Here is an 18,493-nt window from a genome sequence, read left to right on the forward strand (position 1 = left end):
GCACCAGCACTGGCTTTCCATGGGTTCTGAGGCACCAGCACTGGCTTTCTGTGGGTTCTGAGGATTAACTTGAATTCCTGCTTGGCTGGCAGGTACTTTAGGAGCTGGGCCTGTGATCCTCATTGCCTTCCTGCCTCAGGATCTTTACATAAAGAGAGCCACCTCTCCCTAGAGCAATGGTCCTCAGTGTTACCAATGCTTCAACCCTTAATACAGTTCCTCCAGTTGTAGTGACACCCCCACCACCACCATAAAAGTTATTTTCGTTGCTACTTCATAACTGTAATTTTGCTACTATTGTGGATCATAATGTAAATATCTTAGATGCAGGGTATCTGATATGTGACTCCCAAGGGGCTATAAGCCACAGGTTGAGAACCACTGCCCTAGAGAATCCCACCATTTTCCTGAGCATTCCAGGTCAATAGAGATCCTAAAGTCCAGACATGGGCTTTGGCCTGGGCTGGGAAGCTTATTTTAAAAGCTAGGCACAGAAAGCAATCTTATGCAACCGTTATCCTCTGCTTGCAAGTTTCAGGGACGCTCTGGGGTGGTCACCTTGCAGGCAGCATCCAGCCTACCTTGCAGCACTGAGACTCCATCGGCATCTGACAGGGGCTGACCCTCCCTGTACCACGTGAGCTCCGGTGGTGGAATGGCATTGGTATCACAGTACAGGTAAGCTGGGTTGTTCTCCACAATCTCTCGGAACTCTGTCACCCTGCCCTGGGCCTCCTCCTCATGGGGCAGGGGCTCAAAGCCTGCATCAACATCTCCAATCTTCTGGAACATAGGGGGCACTGCACAGAGAGAGACCAAGTCATCAGGAATACAATATAGGGTTAAGGCTGCTCACCGCTACTGCCAACCAGCCTGGGAGGCACTGCCACACCCTGCCACACAAGCCACTCCCTGTAGTCAGCTTCCTCAGAGGCTGCCTGTAAAGCTGCCACATGAACTTTAGGAAAAGCTCCTTGTTCTGTGGACCTCACATCTAACTGGCCTCAGAGAAGCCCGGTGGTACACCTGTTGTCCTAGCACTTAGAGGCTGAGGCAGGAGGACCACAACGCCAGGCCAGCCAGGGTTACAGGAAGACTTTGGCTCAAAGTCTTTTGCTCAGAAGAGCAAAATGAAATAAGATAAAAATGACTTTGTAACATGGAAAGCTTTTTGAAGGGAGTTGGGCAGTTGCCAAGTGCTAGCCTGCATTTGCTCCTTGGTACTCAGAGGCACAAAACTCTCTGTAGTTAGGGTCCTAAGGGATCCCAAGGCCACCTGCTGTAGTCAGATCACCTGTACCTTTCTCTTTTTCTTTCTTTGAGACAGGGTCTCACTGTGTAGTCCCAGCTGGCCTCAAACTCTCAGAGATCCACCTGTCTTTGCCTTGGGGTGCTGGGATTAAAGGCGTGTGCCACCATGCCTGGCTTAGAACACCTGCATTTTTAAAGGAGGAAGCCAAGGCCCACAGGGAGCCAGTGACATCCCCAGGTCATACAGCTCAGTTGTGGTGGTTTGAATAGGTCGGGCCTCCATAGACTCGTGTGTTTGAATGCTTGGCCCATAGGGAGTAGCACTGTTAGGAGGTGTGGCCTTGTTGGAGGAACTGTGTCTCTGTGGAAGCAGGCTTTGAGGTCTCATATATATGCTCAGGTTAGGCCTGATGTAGGACACAGCCTCCCTTGCAGCCTGCCAGCCTCTGGGCCTCCCTCGAAGCCTCCCAGTCTGTCTCCCTTGCAGCCTCCCAGGCTCCCAGGCTCCCAGGCTCCCAGGCTCCCAGCCTCCCAGCCTCCCAGGCTCCTAGCCTCTCTTCCAACCTCCTAGCCTCCTAGTCACCCTTCCAGCCTCTCCTCAGTCCCTTTGGGCCCTTTCTAGCTTTTCTTTCTCCCTGCCTTCTCTGTCTGCCTCCTGGCCCTTAATTCTGATGGAGCCACCATCTTCTGAATCTCACTCCTTAGCCACAGAAAACACAGAGCCATCCTGCATCTGAGATGTTGAGACACCCAGCCCACCCTACAGTAGGCACCACACGCACCTTGGATGAGAACATTGAAGTCTTGGTCATCCTCGCCGGCCATATTGGTGGCCACACACAGGTATCTGCCCGAGTCAGACACCTGTGTGGGTTGGATCTGGAGCAGCCGCCCCTCCCCCAGGACACTGAGCCGCTGGCTAGGGGTCACAGGCTGGGGTACAATAGAGAGGGACCAAGATGAAAAATCAAAATTGTTTGTTTATTTGTTTTGAGACAGGGTCTCCTGTAGCTTAGGCTGGCCTCAAGCTCACTATGTAGCCAAGGCTGACCTTGGACTCTTGACTCTCCAGTCTCAGCTATCTAAGTGCAGGGATTACAAGCATGTGCCACTGGACACCCTGCTCTATACTTTAATAAATAAAAATCAGACCATAATGTAAAGTGATAGGGTTGTCCATGACTCTGTCATGCCAAGCTTGTATGTCCTCGAAAGCAGACAGGAAGCAAAGGAGTGGACAGAAGGACTCAGTGGGTGGAAAGGGTTTGTTTTGTTATAATTTAAAAACTGCAGAGTAAGCAGGGCCTGCTCTGGGGCTAGGTACTTTCAGGGCTTCTCCAGGAAAGAGCCAGGCGAAGCTAATGCGACTCAAATGTGAGCGTCTAAGGTTGTCTGGGGTTGTCCGGCACGCACCCTTCCGTCCTTGTACCAGCTGATGGAGGGTGGGGGAACGGCCCAGCATTCACACTCCAGGGTCAGAGAGCTGTTGACTTTGGTCTTCACTTCCTTCACGCTGACCTCTCCCAAAGGGTCATCTTTGGAGATGGAGGGGGGAACTGAAAAACCACAGGTTGTCTGAGGAGTGAGTGGGTCTGAGGAGACCCCTGAGACCCTGATCCCCTGGCCCTGGGGATAGCTCCCTAAGGAAGGGGCTGGTAAATAAGATTCTAAAAAGGAACCCAACTGTATCTACTTAGGGTTGGAGAAGGCTAAGAGACAGGGGTTATGAAGCAGGGGGTTTCTGTGGTGGCCTCTGGAGGGCCTTTTGAGGGCCTAGGTGTCAAACCAAGGGACCCCAGGTTGTACCTCCACACCAGTAGGAAGCCAGGACTCAGGGAGGGATGACAACATGACCAAAGTCATAACACTATCCCTTCCTTTCCCACCAAGGCAAGGATGGGGAATGGCAGAGATTCTCTCCCACAGCTGCCTGTGAGTCTCAGGGAAGACAACCACAGGAAGCAATCCTGAGGTCTCAAGTGTGGCAGCACGCTTCTGTCTGTCTAGCCAATGTCCCTGGGGGGTGGGGAGCTCACTGAGCACTTCCACATGGTAGTTCTTTGTGGCCTCTCCCAGCTCATTGGTGACTATACAGGTGTACTGGCCAGCATCTTCCTTCTGGGCATTCAGGATCTGTAGTCCATGGGTACCTGCTTGGGGATTGATGGCCAGAGTTACCCCAAACAGGGCTTCACCCAAACATGAGCTCAGATCGACCCAGCTCAGGGATGATTCCCCTGTCTTTTCAAAGCCCACCGAGGGGCATCACCTGGGAGGAGCTGTATGTTCTTTGAGGCCTCGAAGGGCAACCCATCCTTCATCCAGGTGATATTGGGGGATGGAAAAGCCAGTGCCTCACAGATCAAGGAAATAGGATTGTTGATGGTCACCGTCACTTCCTCATTGGCATTCTTCTCAGGCAGTCCCAGGATGGTGGGAAGCACTGTGAGGGGGGGAGGCAGGAAGGCCTTGGCTAACAGGGTCTAGCCCAGGGACCCTGATGGCCAGGACAGCTAGGAGCCTAGGCTTCTCCTTGGTGCTGTATTGAGTGAGGAGAGTGAGTAATGAAAGCTCAGGGCGGCCAAGCCCTCCTCCGCCACGCAGCCACACTACAGGACAAGATGAGTGACCAGTGTCTCTCAAAATTGACTCAACATGTGGCCTTGCTACTTATTCAACCAAAACCTTCTTGGTTCTGAGGAGGAGGACTTTGGGTCTAACTGCCTCTTGGACCCTAAACTTTCTTTTCCTACCCCACAGGGACAATGTTACAGTTTGGGCATGAACTGTCACAAGAAAGGCTTGTGTGCAGAAAGTCTGGTCGCTAGCAGGGGTTGCTATGGAGATCTGGCTGTCACTCTGCTTATTTTTGCTGTCACTCTTGGAGTGGCAAAAGGAATGATAGTGGTTGATTGTGGAAACTTCGAGTTCCCTCCTGCAGCATCTGGTGACCGGGGAAGGCCTAGCACTCACCCAGGACGCTGAGCTCTGTATGCTTGGTCTTCTCCCCCATGGCATTGCTGGCGATGCAAGAGTAGTGGCCAGCACTGGACAGATTGGTCTGGGGGATCCACAGGAAGACCCCATCTGGGGACATTTCGTAAGGGTCTCCAACAGCCAGGGACTGGCCATCTTTGAACCAAGTGACCTTGGGCGGAGGGTGGCCTACATAGAGAGGAGACAGAGATCCTTCAGCAGGCTCTGACCAGGTGAGCTCAGGGGTCAGAGGAGACTCCCGGTCAGCTCAGATGTGGAGTTTGCATCCTCATTTAAGGATGTACAGCAGGAAAAGCCTAAGCCGTTTTTTGGGAAGTCAACTGTCTTCCTGGGGACTGGGCAGAGATGCCTTGGCACAGACAGGCAAGATCTATTTGTCCATCTATCCTTCCTTTCGTCTATTTACCCTTTGGCCTATCTGTCTTCCTACCTTACTGCATGCTCATGAATGGATCTTTCTATCCATCTGTCCATCTATCTTTCTACCCAGTTAAGATATACTTATTAATCCATATTAATCCATTCTTCTATCTATCCATCCATCATCCATCCATCCATCCACCCATCCATCCACCCATCCATCCACCCATCCATCCACCCATCCATCCACCCATCCATCCATCCATCCATCCATCCATCTATCCATCCATCATCCATCCACCCACTCATCCATTCATTCACTCATCCATCTATCAGCTATCATCTTTAGTCAAATACCTAATAGATATACTAGAATCTCTCTATTCCCCCACCCAGTCATTCACTGTCTTTTTCTTTATCTACACAAATTTCCACCCACCCTTCAACCCTCAAGCATCAGAGGGAGCGTAGTCTTCCAGGCAGTGGGGGAGCCATAGTCTTAAGGATCTCAGACATCACAGACTAGTATGGTCTTGTGTATGGTCAGTGTGGTGAGGACATGGAGGTCCTAGTGCAGTGGGGACCTGGGAAGGTTCTGGTAGGTGACTGTAGTCAGAAAAGAGCAGAGCAAACAATACGTGCCAACAAACGAGGCATGACACAGAGAGTGAAAATATAGATCCTTGGTGGCTAGCCCCGGGGTTGGGGACTGGCTAAGGCAGGCTCACTGTGCTGTGTAGCCCTCACCTGTGGCGTTGCACACCAGCTGGGCAGTCTGTCCCTCGGGCACCTTGATCACTTCCTGCAAGTCTTCATTTTCAATGCTGGGAGGAACTAGGAGAAGGGAGACAAACAGTTGCCAACTGGGTGGCCCATCCAGGCTACCCATCCACAGAGTGGGAAGCCAAGTTTCCTGTGCCTCAGTTTCTCCAATCCCCTTACTTCAACCCAGAAGTCAATGTAGTGTATTGTTGCTGCTAGGAGACTCAACACACAAGTGGGTGTGATGTTGACTATCTGCTTCCCTCACTTTGGGTTGATTCTTACTGTTTCTGGAAAATTTGAAGACAGTTTCAGAATATAGGGTGTTTATGTATGTGTGTGTGTGGTGTGTGTGCGGTATGTGAGTGTGTATGTGTATGTAGTGTGTGGTATGTGTGCGTGCGTGTGTGTGTGTGTGTATGTGAATGGTTTGTGGTATATATGTGTGTTTGGTATGTGTGCATGTGTGTGTGTGAATGGTTTGAGGTATATATATATATATGAGTGGTTTGTGGTATAGGAACATGCATGTATGTATAGTACATGTGTATAATATATGGTAGATGGTGTGTATATGTGTATAAGATATGTGTGTGTAGTGTGTGCATGTGGTATGTGTTGTGTATATGTATTGTGGTTTATGGCATATGTATATGCATGCGTGTATGGTATATGTGTATATGGTGTGTATATGTGTGTATGCCATGTGTGGTGTATGTGTTTATGGTATATGTTGTATATATGATGCATATGGTGTATGTATATTTATTGTGTGAATGTATGGTGTGCTCACATGTATATGGGTATGCATATGTGTGTAGACACCAAAAGTAAGCCTTAACTTTCATTCCCCAGGGACCATCCACTTAAAAATAAAAACAAAATTAAAGACTCCCCAAGGTCTCTGGCCCAGAATTTGCCGAGCAGGCTAGGCTGGCTGGCTGGGAATTCAGGGCTCTTCCTATTTGTAGTCCCTAAGGGTTGGGATTCTCTGAGTGACACCATACCTAGATTGTTTTCCTTGTACTTGGGATCTGGGATCAAACACAGGTCCTCACACTGCACAACAAGTACTTTATTGACTGAGTCACCTCCCCAGGCCCCAGAACAAAGATGAAGCAAGAGAATCAGAGCCCTTCCCAATGTCTGCCTGCCCTAGAAGCGCCCCAGCGGGAGGAGAAGGCTCCCGGTGCTCCTGAGAACATAGAGATGCATCCTACCCAGGACCTCTACACTGAAGTTCCTCCTTGCCTCCCCAGCCTCATTGCTGGCCAGGCATGAATAGAGGCCTCTGTCCTGCTCCTGTGCCTGGGTCATCTTCAGCATCCAGCCACCTGGGGAGGGAAGGGAAGGTGTAGGCTCAGCGGCCTCTCTCTACTTGTGATGTCACACATTAATATGCAAGTATCTGCCTCCCAGTGTTCCAGTCTTCAAGTAGGGAACCGGAGGCCTGAGACAGTGAACAAAATGATAGAGCATAGTGTCCTCTAGCAAGAAGGAACTCACATGCTGCCTCTGTGTGGCTCTGGGCTAGGGCTGAGAGACGACAGAGAGCTACACAGCCCTGGCATATTTCAGATGCTCATTTTGTGTCAAGAGACCCAGAAAAGAAAAGCCTTCTCTTCCAGGGACCTTTGAAGTAGAGCTAGTTCCTTACAGAGAAACCACAGATCTTGTAAGACCACCTGGGGCAGATCACACACACACACACACACACACACACACACACACACACACACACATTGTTATTCCTACACTCGTGGCAGACATTACTAATTGATTTCCAATCTCCTTTCTGAAGAGCTTAGTTCCCGTCTGTGTTCCTGTCTATACAATGGATCAGGTCTATACAATGTCTATACAATGGTCTATACAACTTCTACAAAGTGGGAAATGTGTTTTGTAATCCCACAACTAATGGGTCACTGAGGCCTGACAGCTCAGGGTCAGAGGTCATAGGCATCTGATAGGCTGATCCTGAAACACACCTGGCTTAGTGCCTTACCTGCCAAGAGGTAGGTGCCTTCTCCAGGGCTGATTGGCTGTCCTTCCCGAAACCACTGGACTGTCGGAGGCGGGACCCCTGCAGCTTCACAGAGCAGTGTCAAGGAGCCATGTAAGGTAGCGGTGACATTGGTCAATGAATCCGAGTCTCCAGTAAAATGAGGAGGTGCTAGACGCAGGAAGAACCATATTCAGAATGTAGACAGCAGCTCGGCACTCCTCAAGCTCTGGCGTTACGGGTTAGCATCAAGTACATAAGCATTCAAGAGCTAGAGCCAATAGTACTCACTATAGGGCCGGAGACAAGCAGGGCGGCATGCTGACAAAAGCAAGCCCACATCCGCCCCTGGATGAAGTAGCGGTGCTGTCTGTTTGCAATGATCTCCTACCTTCTAGTGGGATGGCAAGGCACAGAAAGCTTAAAACCCTAGGCAAGTGGGGCCTGATGGGAGGAGCCTTCCTAACCCACCATGCTCCCACCCCCTCCCCAGCTTTCTCCAGAACTATGTCCTGCCTCCCCCTGAAATAGACCCAGGTACACAGTAGGGGAGATAACGGGCTCCAGCACACTCCAGAAACCATTCGACTCTTCCATAGTCTTTCAGCCCCAAGGCCACCTCCCCTAGGCAGGCATCTAGATTCTTCTACAATGTGTATGGTCTCCCTGGCTTTCCTACCCAGTATCCCTCAAGAACATCTCACCAGCCACACAGACCGTGGATTGACAGAAACAGGGTGGGGGAAGGCCAACGTGAGAGGGAAGGTAGGAGCTGGGTGTTTTGAGAACAGCCATACTGAGGACCCTGTTGGCCAGAGCTGCCTGCACCAGGCTGTGTCTGGGACTGGCCTGGCCTTAGTCTCTTGGTCCTCCCCACAGGCCACTGGTCCTCACCCAGTACGGACAGTGCAAACCTCCTCTCTGCACGCCCAGCTATATTCTCAGCCACACAGCTGTAGCTGCCGGCGTGGGAGGCCTGAGCCCGTTCCACGTGTAGGCTATGGTTATGATTCTGAAGCCGAAAGCCGGGTTCCATCTGGACTGGCTGACCATCCCTCTCCCAGGTCACCACCGGCAGGGGCTTCCCTGTGGCATTACAGTCCAGGGTGGTGTTTCCATCCTGGATCACGGAGACTGTCGTGAGGGGCTCCCAAAGGCCAGCGACCTGAGGAGGAACTAAGGTGAAGAGGAAGCCATCAGTGAAAGTAGTCAGGGCCACCTGGTATCAGGCCCGCAGGTGCTGAGGCTGGCAGGTGCTGAGGCCTCGGTGGACATGGTCATTCAGACACATGTTCCTCCTTGTGCTACATGCTGTGTGACCTTGCCTGTCTGTCTCTTCACCTGTCTGAGCCTTTCCATCTCTGTGGCAGAGTGACAGCTGCATCCCTGGGCAACCTCTCAGATACATTGGGGATCTGAGTGGGCCACGCCTTGAGGAATAGGTCCAGCCATTCTTGTCTGTGTAGTTTCAGTCTCACGAGCTGGAGTTTCTCTAGGTTGCCCATGCTTGCTTTGAACGTGAATTCCTTCTGCTTAGCCTCTCCAGTAGGGACTACAGTGCCCAGTACTTTTGTGGGACTTGTTTTCTAGCACATCTCTTGTGTCATGCTAGCTCAGGCTAGCCTTGAATTCACTGTGTGACTGAGGATGACCTTGAACTCCTGATCTCTTGATTCCGTTCCCAAGGGTTGGGATTATACGCTAGGCAATCACTCTATCAACTCAGCAGCGGCCTCATTCTGAGAGCATGGTTTTTACAAGGCCAGAATATTTCTTTTCTTTTTTTTTTCCCTGTGTGTGTTGCACATAGCATGTTTGCTTCTGTGTATTCACATGTGTGTGCAGATATACAAGCACGTAGAAACTTGAGGCCTGCGTACAGAATCACCCTCAGTTGTTCCTCTGTCTTATTCACTGAAGCAGGGCCTCTCAATCAAACCCAGAGCTCACTGACTTAGCTGGTCTCACAAGCCAGCTTGCTCTGAGCCCCTGTCTCTGCCTTCCAACACGAGGACCCAAGTAGACTGTCATGACCACTTGTCATTTACACAGACTCGGGGGATTCAAACTTTCTCTAGCAGGATTCATGCCATGCGTGGGCTCTATAGGAGCACTGTGCACTTTCATTTCCAAACATTTCAGGGCATGCTCTCTCCTGCTAGGCCACACAGGGCCTGCGTCCCCTCCCATATGCACAACTGGGGAGTTCAGAGTCTAGGCTGGAAGGGCATGCACGTGCCCAGCCTTGCTATTCCCCTGCCCCATGTGATCTAGGCTTCACCCACTCACCCACCGTCCCCAGCCCTGGCAGGGCTCACCCAGAACCTCCAGCTGCTGCTCCTGGCTGCTGCTCCCAGCTGCGTTGCTGCACTCGCAGGTGTATGTCCCCTCTTGCACCGACTGGACCTGTCCCAGGTACAGCAGCCTCCCAACCGCCAGCACCTGTTCCAGGCTGTCCCCCTCCCCAGGCAGGGGGTGACCTGGGGCAGTGAGAAAAGGGTCCTGGTCCAGGGACTTGTTCTTTCACAAGGAACAGTGGTCCTCCCAACCACTAACTCCTCCCCCAGGTGCCCCCATATATGACACCTCTTTCAGGAAGCCTTCTCAGAGTCCTGGCAACCCTCTGAGCTGCCATACTCACAACTTTGGAGATCTGAGCATGCCCTGCCCCATCCCACTGAAGGTAAGACCAAACCCTTCACAACGGCCCTTGGCTCAGTCCCTATTGCTTTGGGGACCATTTCTTCACTGTGTCCTTTCTGGCTGACTCTGCTACAGTCTTACTGATCCCTCTGCTGTCTCCCAGAATGTGCTTGCCTTGTTCCTGCCCCAGGGCCTTTGCGCCTACCATGACCTCTGCCTGGAATGTTTGTCCTTGTTCACCATTATCCCTCACCTTGGGTCAAACATTCCAGCCACAGAACATAAAATTCCAAATCCTAGCCACATGTTCCTTTTTCCCTTTGTAACCTACTCCCCAAGGCCCAGACTCATTTTCTAACTTTCTGTTTGTCATCTGCCCAGCCAGGGCTTGGGAAATGGCATCCTGGCAGGAATGATAGGGATTTGGGGACTGAAGATCAGCCTCCTGTCACACGCTAGGAGGGGCCTGCAGGTGGAGGCAAAGCAGAGAGACTGGGAAAGCGGCACTCTGTAGCTGGCTGGTTGGGGATTCAAGGGCTGAAAATCCACCCATTCATTGAGGCACTCAGGTACTGGGTGGGGGTGCGGGGTGCTGGGTGAGGGGGTGCTGGGTGGAGGGTGCTGGGTGCGGGGTGCGGGTTGCGGGGGGGGGGGGGGCGGGGGGGGGGTAGTCATCCTACCATCTTTCGTCCATGAGATCTTGGGGAAGGGAATGCCCTGGCAGTTGCACGACAGTCTGGCAGTCTGTCCCTCAGTCACAGTGAGAGTGTAGGGCTCCTTTGAGGGGAATGCTGGAGGGACTGGTTCAGAGCACACAGGAGTTGGGAGGGGTGCTCTGGGGTGGGGGGTAGGAGTGTGGGGTGGGGGTATGGGTGGGGGGTAGGAGTGTGGGGTAGGGGTAAGGGGTAAGGGTGGGGGGTAGAGGTATGGAGTAGGGGTGAGGGGTAAGGGTGGGGTAGGGGTGGGGGTATGGATGTGGGGTAGGGGTGTGGGGTAAGGGTGTGGGGTAGGGGTGTGGGGTAGGGTTATGGGTGGGGGGTAGGAGTGTGGGATAGGGGTTTGGGGTAAGGAGGGTTGTATCCTGGGACTCAGATAGGTATCCCTTTTCCCGGGGACTTGGAGACCCTCACCCCAGACATGCAAGTTGAAGTGCTTCTCAGAACGGCCTGCCTGGTTAACAGCTTCACAGGCGTAGTGGCCTGCATCCCACACCGCCACTCGGTCCACCTGGCCAGGAGCAAAGACAGCTGGCTAGTGATTCAAGCAAAGGCGATGTCACCCCCTAGACAGACCTTGTCACCCTCATCATGCCACGTGACAACAATGAGCCCTGATCTCCCCGCTTGGAATGTGAAGCATCTCCCTGCTCAGAGCACCAAGAGGTTTCTAGAAGTCAGGGTCTCTCCATGGGGCCTTTCTGGCTCCTCCACTTCACATGCAGAATTCTGATTTGCTAAGAGGCTGGGCACATGGTGATCCAGTCCTGCAGCAGCCCTTCATCTGTTCCCACAGCCCTCAGAACCAACCCGAGGAGAAGCTGGACAGTGAAGGATGATGGGTAAAGGACCTGCCATCTAGGGGTTATACCCTGACCTGGGGGTAATGAGGCTGCACCGTGGCTTTGCAGGGTGAAGGGAAAGGAGAGGAAATGAATAGGTGGTACTCGGAGACAGGAATGGTCATATCACAAGACAGAGAGGGGCAGCAGAGGGAAGGACAGCCAGCATATGCCTGGGTCCTGAAGGAGACTCTGAGGGCTGTCTCCTGGTGGGTGATCATTGGTCACACTGAGCTGAACAATGCTCACAGGGACCCGGGACACCCATAAGCCCTGCCCTGCCCTGTTCATTCAGCTCCTCCGGGCAGCCAAGCTGCACAGCGGCACACCTCCAGCAAGGTCTTGTCTGCAGAGAGGCGGATGCCAGGGTGAGGCTCCAGGGGTCTCCCATCCTTCTGCCATCTCAGCACGGGTGGTGGCATGGCATGACTCTGGCACTCCAGTGCGACTGACTCATTTACCACAACGGACATGTTCAGCTCTTCTCCAAGGATGCTGGGGGGCACTGTGGGTACAGACAGGGAAGGAACCCCAAAAGTAAGGAATAGGACACCAAGAGAGGTCACAACTGAGTTGGCCCAGTCAATCCTACAGCCAGGAGCAAACACCAAGGGAAAGGAGTTACATGGGCCTAGCCTGGCCACCTCAGTCCTGCTTTGCAGGCTTGGTGACAACAAGATTACCTGCTGAGCTCCATCCCTGTCAATTTGGGAGCCAGAAAACACTGGGCTTCCCTCCTGACTGTGCATACTGCCCCAACCTTGTGGGTTCATGCTTCTTCTCTAACCACAGAGATGCTGGCCATGCGTGGCCACCTGCCTGCCACCTGACCATCCACAGGGATTCTCATGCCCCAGGACAGGTCTCCAATGTCTACTGGCAACCACAAGGTCAGGTGGTAACTCCTGTCTCTTCCGTCGGCACCCTAGCTGACCCTGGGCACATGGCTACCCCAGTTCAGCTTCTTGGAAATGGCTGGCCTATAGCAATGCCCATCCCTTCCCTTCCCGCACCTTCATCCCAGGCTAGAGACTCACTGTGAACTTGCAGGACAGCATCCCGGCGATCCTCACCCACGGCACTCACTGCTACACAGGAGTAGCTGCCCGCATCAGAGGCACGGGCACTGGCCACGGTGAGAACCTGTCCTCCGGGGAAGACCTGTACCCCCAGAGGCAAGTCCACATTAAACACAGCTCTTACTACAGGGATGGTACCTGCCTTCACAAGCCAGCCCTTGTACTACACCTACCTAGATCCTGCTCTAGACCTCTGGGGGTCCCCCAAGGCAGGAGAGTCACAAGGTGTACTCCTGACCTCAGGATCCCTGCTGGCTGGTGGCAGTTTTCTCTGTTTCTAGAAGAGTTACCTGGAGCCATTCTGCCCACTACAGTGACCATTAGCCATGCAAAGCCAGGAGAGCGCCAGAGGTTATTAAATTGAGTGGGCCACGTATATAAAACACGTAACCAGAGTCGATGTGAACAGAATGTCTTACGAGTGACTTTTTAATATTGATCACAGGACAGAAGGAACATTTTTTTTGATTATTGGACTTGATAACATTAAAATTGCTTTGCTTTTGCTATACATGGAATGGCACACCTTTAATGCCAGCGCTTGGGAAGCAGAGACCAGTAGATAGATCTCTATGAGTTCAAGCCAGCCTGGTCTACTTACTACACAGTGAGTTCCAGGACAGCCAGGGTTACATAGGAGACCGTGTCTCAGAAACAAAAAAAAAAATTGGTTTGCTTTTTTACTTTTTTATTTTTTTGAGAGAAGGTCACTCGTAGTCGAAGCTGATCTCAAACTTGCCATGTAGCTGAGACTAACCCTGAGCCTCCTGCTCTACCTGAGTACTGTGCTGGCATGCCTAATTTATGCAGTGCTGGGGATGGAAGCTGGGGATGGAAGCCAGGGCTTCATGCGTACTGGGCTAGGGCTCTATCAACTGCTACATCGACAACCCTTTTCATTACTTCTTTTTGCAGGTGGGTTGAGACAGGTCTCACTATGTAGACCACACTGGCCTAGAATTCACTACATTGATCGGCCTGGACTTGAAATCATGGTGATCCTCCTGCCTCAGTTTTCTGAGTGCTGGGGGTTTGGGTGTGCACTATCATAGATAGCTTCTTTCCCCCTCATTTCAGTGTGGTGACAAAACACTCTAGGCTACATATTTGGCTGATATTGGTGGCATGTACTATACCTCAGTGGGTAGGGACGCTCTGCCTCTCCCTTACCCTAGACTCCCTGAGACTAACTTCTGCTACCAGTCCCTATGGGAGACACCAGGAGGTCATTCAGAGACCACTCAATGCTACTGACCTTGAGGCCAGGGGTTCCTTCAGGGGACACAGGGTTTCCATCTTTCAGCCATATCAGTGTGGGGCTGGGGATGCCGGTGGCATTACAGGTCAGGCGGAAGGGTGTACCAAGCAGTACTGGGCCTGGCAGGCTGGGTGGCAGGGTGATTCGGGGTGGCACTGCAACGAGAGGTGGCAGGGAAACAGGGAGCAGAGTTGAGCCCCACTGCATGTGACATGGTCTAGTGTACCTTCAGGAGCACAAGTCAAGAACAAAAGCGTGGGCGTGGCATAGCAACCCAGGCAGCCACGCCGTAGGCATTGTGTCAGTACACCGCGGCTTCTACTAATGAGATACTGAGTCTGAGAGAGGCAGGTCACCTGGCCGAGGCTAACCAGCCAGAACTCGGCAGACACCACACTCGAGCTCAGGTCTTGGGGATTTATTGTGGGGACACTATGGGAGCTGAGAGTTGTCCTGACTCAGGTCTCAGATGCAACACTATCATCCTGGGAAAACCACAGCCAAAAATCTCCCTGTAGCCAGGAGAACCAAAGCTATCCTCTCTCACAGCCCATGAGACCCAAGCTGACAGCTCCGTATGGCTACCAACCCCATCCAGGGCTCCCTTAGTTTGTATGCTCCAGGCATGCCCAGTGTTGGACAATGTTGGCCTCCACGCATGCCGTGAGTGTTACCATCCTTGCCAGAGTAGCTATGACTTCCTGTTTGAGATCCTCACAAGATTGAGCCTGCTGGGGTTCCGTCATTGAAGGAGAAGGTTGGGGGGGGGGGGCTGCTCCCTCTTCTCCAGCTGCACATGATATCAGGGAGTTCTAGAGGGCGCTAGAGGTGCTATAGGAAGTGAGAGGTTGATAGAAGGGGGCTCTGTCCATGCAGCCTTTGAGATACTGAGATGGGGCTTTTTGGCAATGTTCTTGTTTAGGGTTCATCCATACTTCTAGAAAATCATCACCCAAACTTCTGTAAGGAAGCCCAATAAATGCATTTGTACCCCAAGATGGAATTGGATGGAATCATGCCTTTGTTCTGCCGTTGGGGCCCATCTGGGGCCCCAAATGTATTAACATTTGTTCACATGGCATCAGGGGAAGTCGCCCAACACCCAGTCTGTATTCAGTTTCTCCTGTGTCTTCTGTCTCTGTAGCTTAGATTGGGGGGATAGATCAAAGACGAGATGGGTGGGCACAGGATTGGATGGATGAATAGTGGATCAATGATGGATGGGCAGATATTTGTGTACATAGATGGAAGGCTGGATGGCTGGGTAAATAGGTGGACAGAAGTTTAGAATACATGGATGGTTGGATCAAGGGACAGGCAATAATTGTTTTATAGGGATGAGTGAAAGGCTGGCTTGCTAGTGGTGAACGGGTGGGTGGATGGATAGTTGGGTGAATGGTGGTTTAGTGGGTGGATGGATGAATTGGAGGGCAGGTTGATGGGTAGGTGGGGGTAGGTAGATAGTAAATAGATGAACAGATGGGCAAGTAGATGGTAGATAGATAGATATAGGGTGAGTGGATGGATGCATAGGTGGGTGAATGTAAAGACAGGTGTATGAATAGTAAGTAGAAGGGCAGATGGACAGACATATAGATGGGGAACGGACAGATGAACGAATAGGTAGATAACTGAAAGACAAGCGGACAAGAGACAGAAGGCTAGACAAATGAAAAAAAACCAAGCATTATTATAAGACCCTACAGTCTTAGCCACTCACCATTGACCCGTAGGCCATACTTCAGCCCTGTACTGCCCACCACATTGGTCGCCACACAGCGGTAGCTCCCCGCATCAGAAAGCTGGGCATGCTCAATATGAAGAACTCTTCCATCAGCTGACATTGTCACCCGCTTCTGGGTAGAGATGGGCTGGTGACCCTTGAACCAGGAGATGTCTGGGAGAGAAAAGACATGTGTAAGTACCCTATCAGCTATTGACTGTTGGCTGTAGGGTCATTCTGAGAAGCTGGCAGAGCGAGCACGGGCTTCTTCCAATGATAGAGAACCAGCGTTCTTAGGAGAGGGAGAGAGGACAGAACAGCAGCACCACAGGAGATAAGACAGACCATGGGCTAAGAGGAAGCTCCAGGTTGGGGCTAGTCAGCCAGGGCCAGCTAGTCAAAGCCAGCCAAGCCTCTTTCCCCACAGCCAACCTCACCCAGGAGTGTGTAGAGGAAGACACCCTGGACAACAGCCTCAGCGGCAAGGATAGAGCACTGTGCCTTAGGCTTCCTACCTCCAGCCAGAGCCCACCATCCCTCCCCAGGGCTCAACAGGAGGTAAATGCCTCCTGGGCTCATCCACTCAAGGCAAGTTGCTGTCTTTGCTCATGAGGGGACAGAAAATGGGCCTTCTCCCTGGATCATGGGTAAGACCCACCCTAACCTGGATGTGGGCGCTTGTATGACTCACCCAAGTATTCTGGGCTTTTTCTTCAACTGGTCTGGAGACGCCAAGATGGTGGGGATTCTAGACCTCAACCACAGCCTGGACCAGCCCCAAGGATGATAGAACCTCTAAACTATGCAGGCTTTTCCTGACCTACATACAGAATTTTGGGTGCTTGCAGCCTCTTTCCACAGGGAATTGGGACCGGCCAAGGAGATGGGGCTTACCTGGAGGGGGCACACCTGAAGCCAGGCACTCCAAGGTCACTGTGGCATTCTCCAGAACTGCCTTGTTGACTGGGCCTGGCTCAATGTTGGGGGGAACTAGGGAGTTACAAAGAGAAACCACTCTTGGTGGATGTGGGCTCTGGGCAGCTATAATCCCAGACACCCTTCTGTCTTTTTTGGCTTCTCCTAAAGGGTTCTAGTGACAAGGCTCGCATACTTGGAGCAGGAAGCTTGCCTTTAGAAAAACCCCAAATCAGAGCACAGCCTATGAGATCTTCCCTGAGGTCACACAGGATTCCCAGCCTCCAACCCCAAGTCTCAGGGAGGACCAAAGCTGGAACAGTAGGAGCTGGCTGGCATCCCCAGTACCCTGGAGTAGCCAGGCTGGGTTTGTCCACACTGTCAGGGACACATGTGAGTCCCAAAACATGAACCCAGCCAGCAAGGAAGCCACTAACATGGTGACCACTGAAAACCTTTGCAAAGGTCTGGACTTTGTGACTTCCTCTCATCCCCAGACCCTTCTCTCCCAGATCTTTTACTGGGATCTGGGATGCTTCATCTACTGCTTCATGTCAGCATTGTTCATCATTTATAAGGTTAAGTGCATAGTTGCAAATCTAAAACTTCCACTCCTCAGTCCCAAGGACCCTTGAGGTGTCACCAATCACCCTAGGCTTTGGACCCCATTGAGCTGTGGTCCTCACCCAGAACCTTTAGTGTTACATCCTTCTTGCTTTCCCCTGCCAGGTTGGTGGCCGAACACGTGTAGACACCTTCATCTCTCAGGTCTGCCTTCTCGATCTGGGAGAGAAGGGTCTGGGCATAAGGGGAAGCCACAAAGTCCAGGACCAGGCCAGAGTTGGAGAGAAGACAGAATGTGGGAATGGCCCCCATTGGCAGGTGCAAGCATGCAAATGAGCTATCTTCTCCATGATATCATCTCTGACTTTTCCCTCTGGTGGAGCTCCGTGGCCTGGCCCAGGCTAAGGGGTCCCTCCATTCCCCAGGCATAGCAGCCAAGTACCTATTCAAAGTGCACATGCTGAGAGAGCTCTATTGTCCCAACTTTGTAAAGACTTTGCTCAGGGTCTCCAGGACCTCTACAGCCAGTCCTGCTTCCCTAACTGTACCTGAAGGTTGCCCCCTGTGGTTGCCACGGCCACGCCATCTTTCCACCAGCGAAGGCTCGGGGTAGGCACTCCAGTACCTACACACTGGAGGGTTACAGGCTGCAGGAAAGGGGCTGTAAGGTTCTCCCCACCGATGATGTGCACCGATGGAAGCTCTGTGCAAGAGAGATGGAGAGAGCCTGAGTCAGGCTCTGGGGGCTGTGCTAGGTATCCAGTAATTCCCTAAATGGCTGGAAGAGAGGGAGGGGCTGGGAGTGAGGGAGGGGCTGGGAGTGAGGGAGGGGCTTTGAAGCCTGGCCAAAGAACGGTTCTAGAAGCCTTGCTCCTCAAACACCTAGAAAATGGAAGGAGCTCCAGACTGAGAGACAACAGAACAGTGCTTTCCCTTTGAAAGTTCCCGCAATCCACACATCCACAGATCCAACGACCCACATCGACCTACACATCCATCTTCACATTCACCCATCCATCTAGCCACTTATCTATGCATCCACTCATCCATCCATCCATCCATCCATCCATCCACTCATCTACTCATCTACCCACATATTCATTCATACATACATACATCTGTGCATCCATTTATCCATCCTCCCATTCATGCATTCACCTGAGTATCATCCATCCATCATCCATCCATCATCCATCCATCATCCATCCATCCATCATCCATCCATCATCCATCCATCATCCATCATCCATCATCCATCCATCAATCATCCACTCATCCATCATCCATCATCCATCCATCATCCATCCATCCATCATCCATCCATCCATCATCAATCCATCCATCATCCATCCATCATCCATCCATCCATCATCCATCCATC

General features: G+C 52.0%; 1 protein-coding gene across 1 annotated transcript in view; it reads right to left on the minus strand.

Annotated features, from left to right (window-relative positions):
• The window catches only part of Hmcn2 (hemicentin 2), a 155,063-nt gene that overhangs the window by 51,403 nt on the left and 85,167 nt on the right, over positions 1 to 18,493 (minus strand). Inside the window, exons 35-54 of the mRNA XM_028757187.1 lie at positions 17,661 to 17,815; positions 17,235 to 17,331; positions 16,528 to 16,623; positions 15,631 to 15,807; positions 13,908 to 14,065; positions 12,611 to 12,734; positions 11,903 to 12,078; positions 11,146 to 11,242; positions 10,696 to 10,815; positions 9,691 to 9,852; positions 8,267 to 8,548; positions 7,376 to 7,543; positions 6,591 to 6,704; positions 5,356 to 5,442; positions 4,225 to 4,416; positions 3,521 to 3,694; positions 3,288 to 3,401; positions 2,665 to 2,807; positions 2,034 to 2,184; positions 582 to 800 (exon numbers count right to left, since the gene is read on the minus strand). Of these exons, the coding sequence (XP_028613020.1) occupies positions 582 to 800; positions 2,034 to 2,184; positions 2,665 to 2,807; positions 3,288 to 3,401; positions 3,521 to 3,694; positions 4,225 to 4,416; positions 5,356 to 5,442; positions 6,591 to 6,704; positions 7,376 to 7,543; positions 8,267 to 8,548; positions 9,691 to 9,852; positions 10,696 to 10,815; positions 11,146 to 11,242; positions 11,903 to 12,078; positions 12,611 to 12,734; positions 13,908 to 14,065; positions 15,631 to 15,807; positions 16,528 to 16,623; positions 17,235 to 17,331; positions 17,661 to 17,815 (3,006 nt within the window). The remainder of the gene's footprint in view (positions 1 to 581; positions 801 to 2,033; positions 2,185 to 2,664; positions 2,808 to 3,287; positions 3,402 to 3,520; positions 3,695 to 4,224; positions 4,417 to 5,355; positions 5,443 to 6,590; positions 6,705 to 7,375; positions 7,544 to 8,266; positions 8,549 to 9,690; positions 9,853 to 10,695; positions 10,816 to 11,145; positions 11,243 to 11,902; positions 12,079 to 12,610; positions 12,735 to 13,907; positions 14,066 to 15,630; positions 15,808 to 16,527; positions 16,624 to 17,234; positions 17,332 to 17,660; positions 17,816 to 18,493) is intronic.

Source organism: Grammomys surdaster, unplaced genomic scaffold, assembly GCF_004785775.1.
Source record: "Grammomys surdaster isolate TR1022 unplaced genomic scaffold, NIH_TR_1.0 126133, whole genome shotgun sequence".
In the NCBI taxonomy this organism is placed as follows: Eukaryota; Metazoa; Chordata; class Mammalia; order Rodentia; family Muridae; genus Grammomys; species Grammomys surdaster.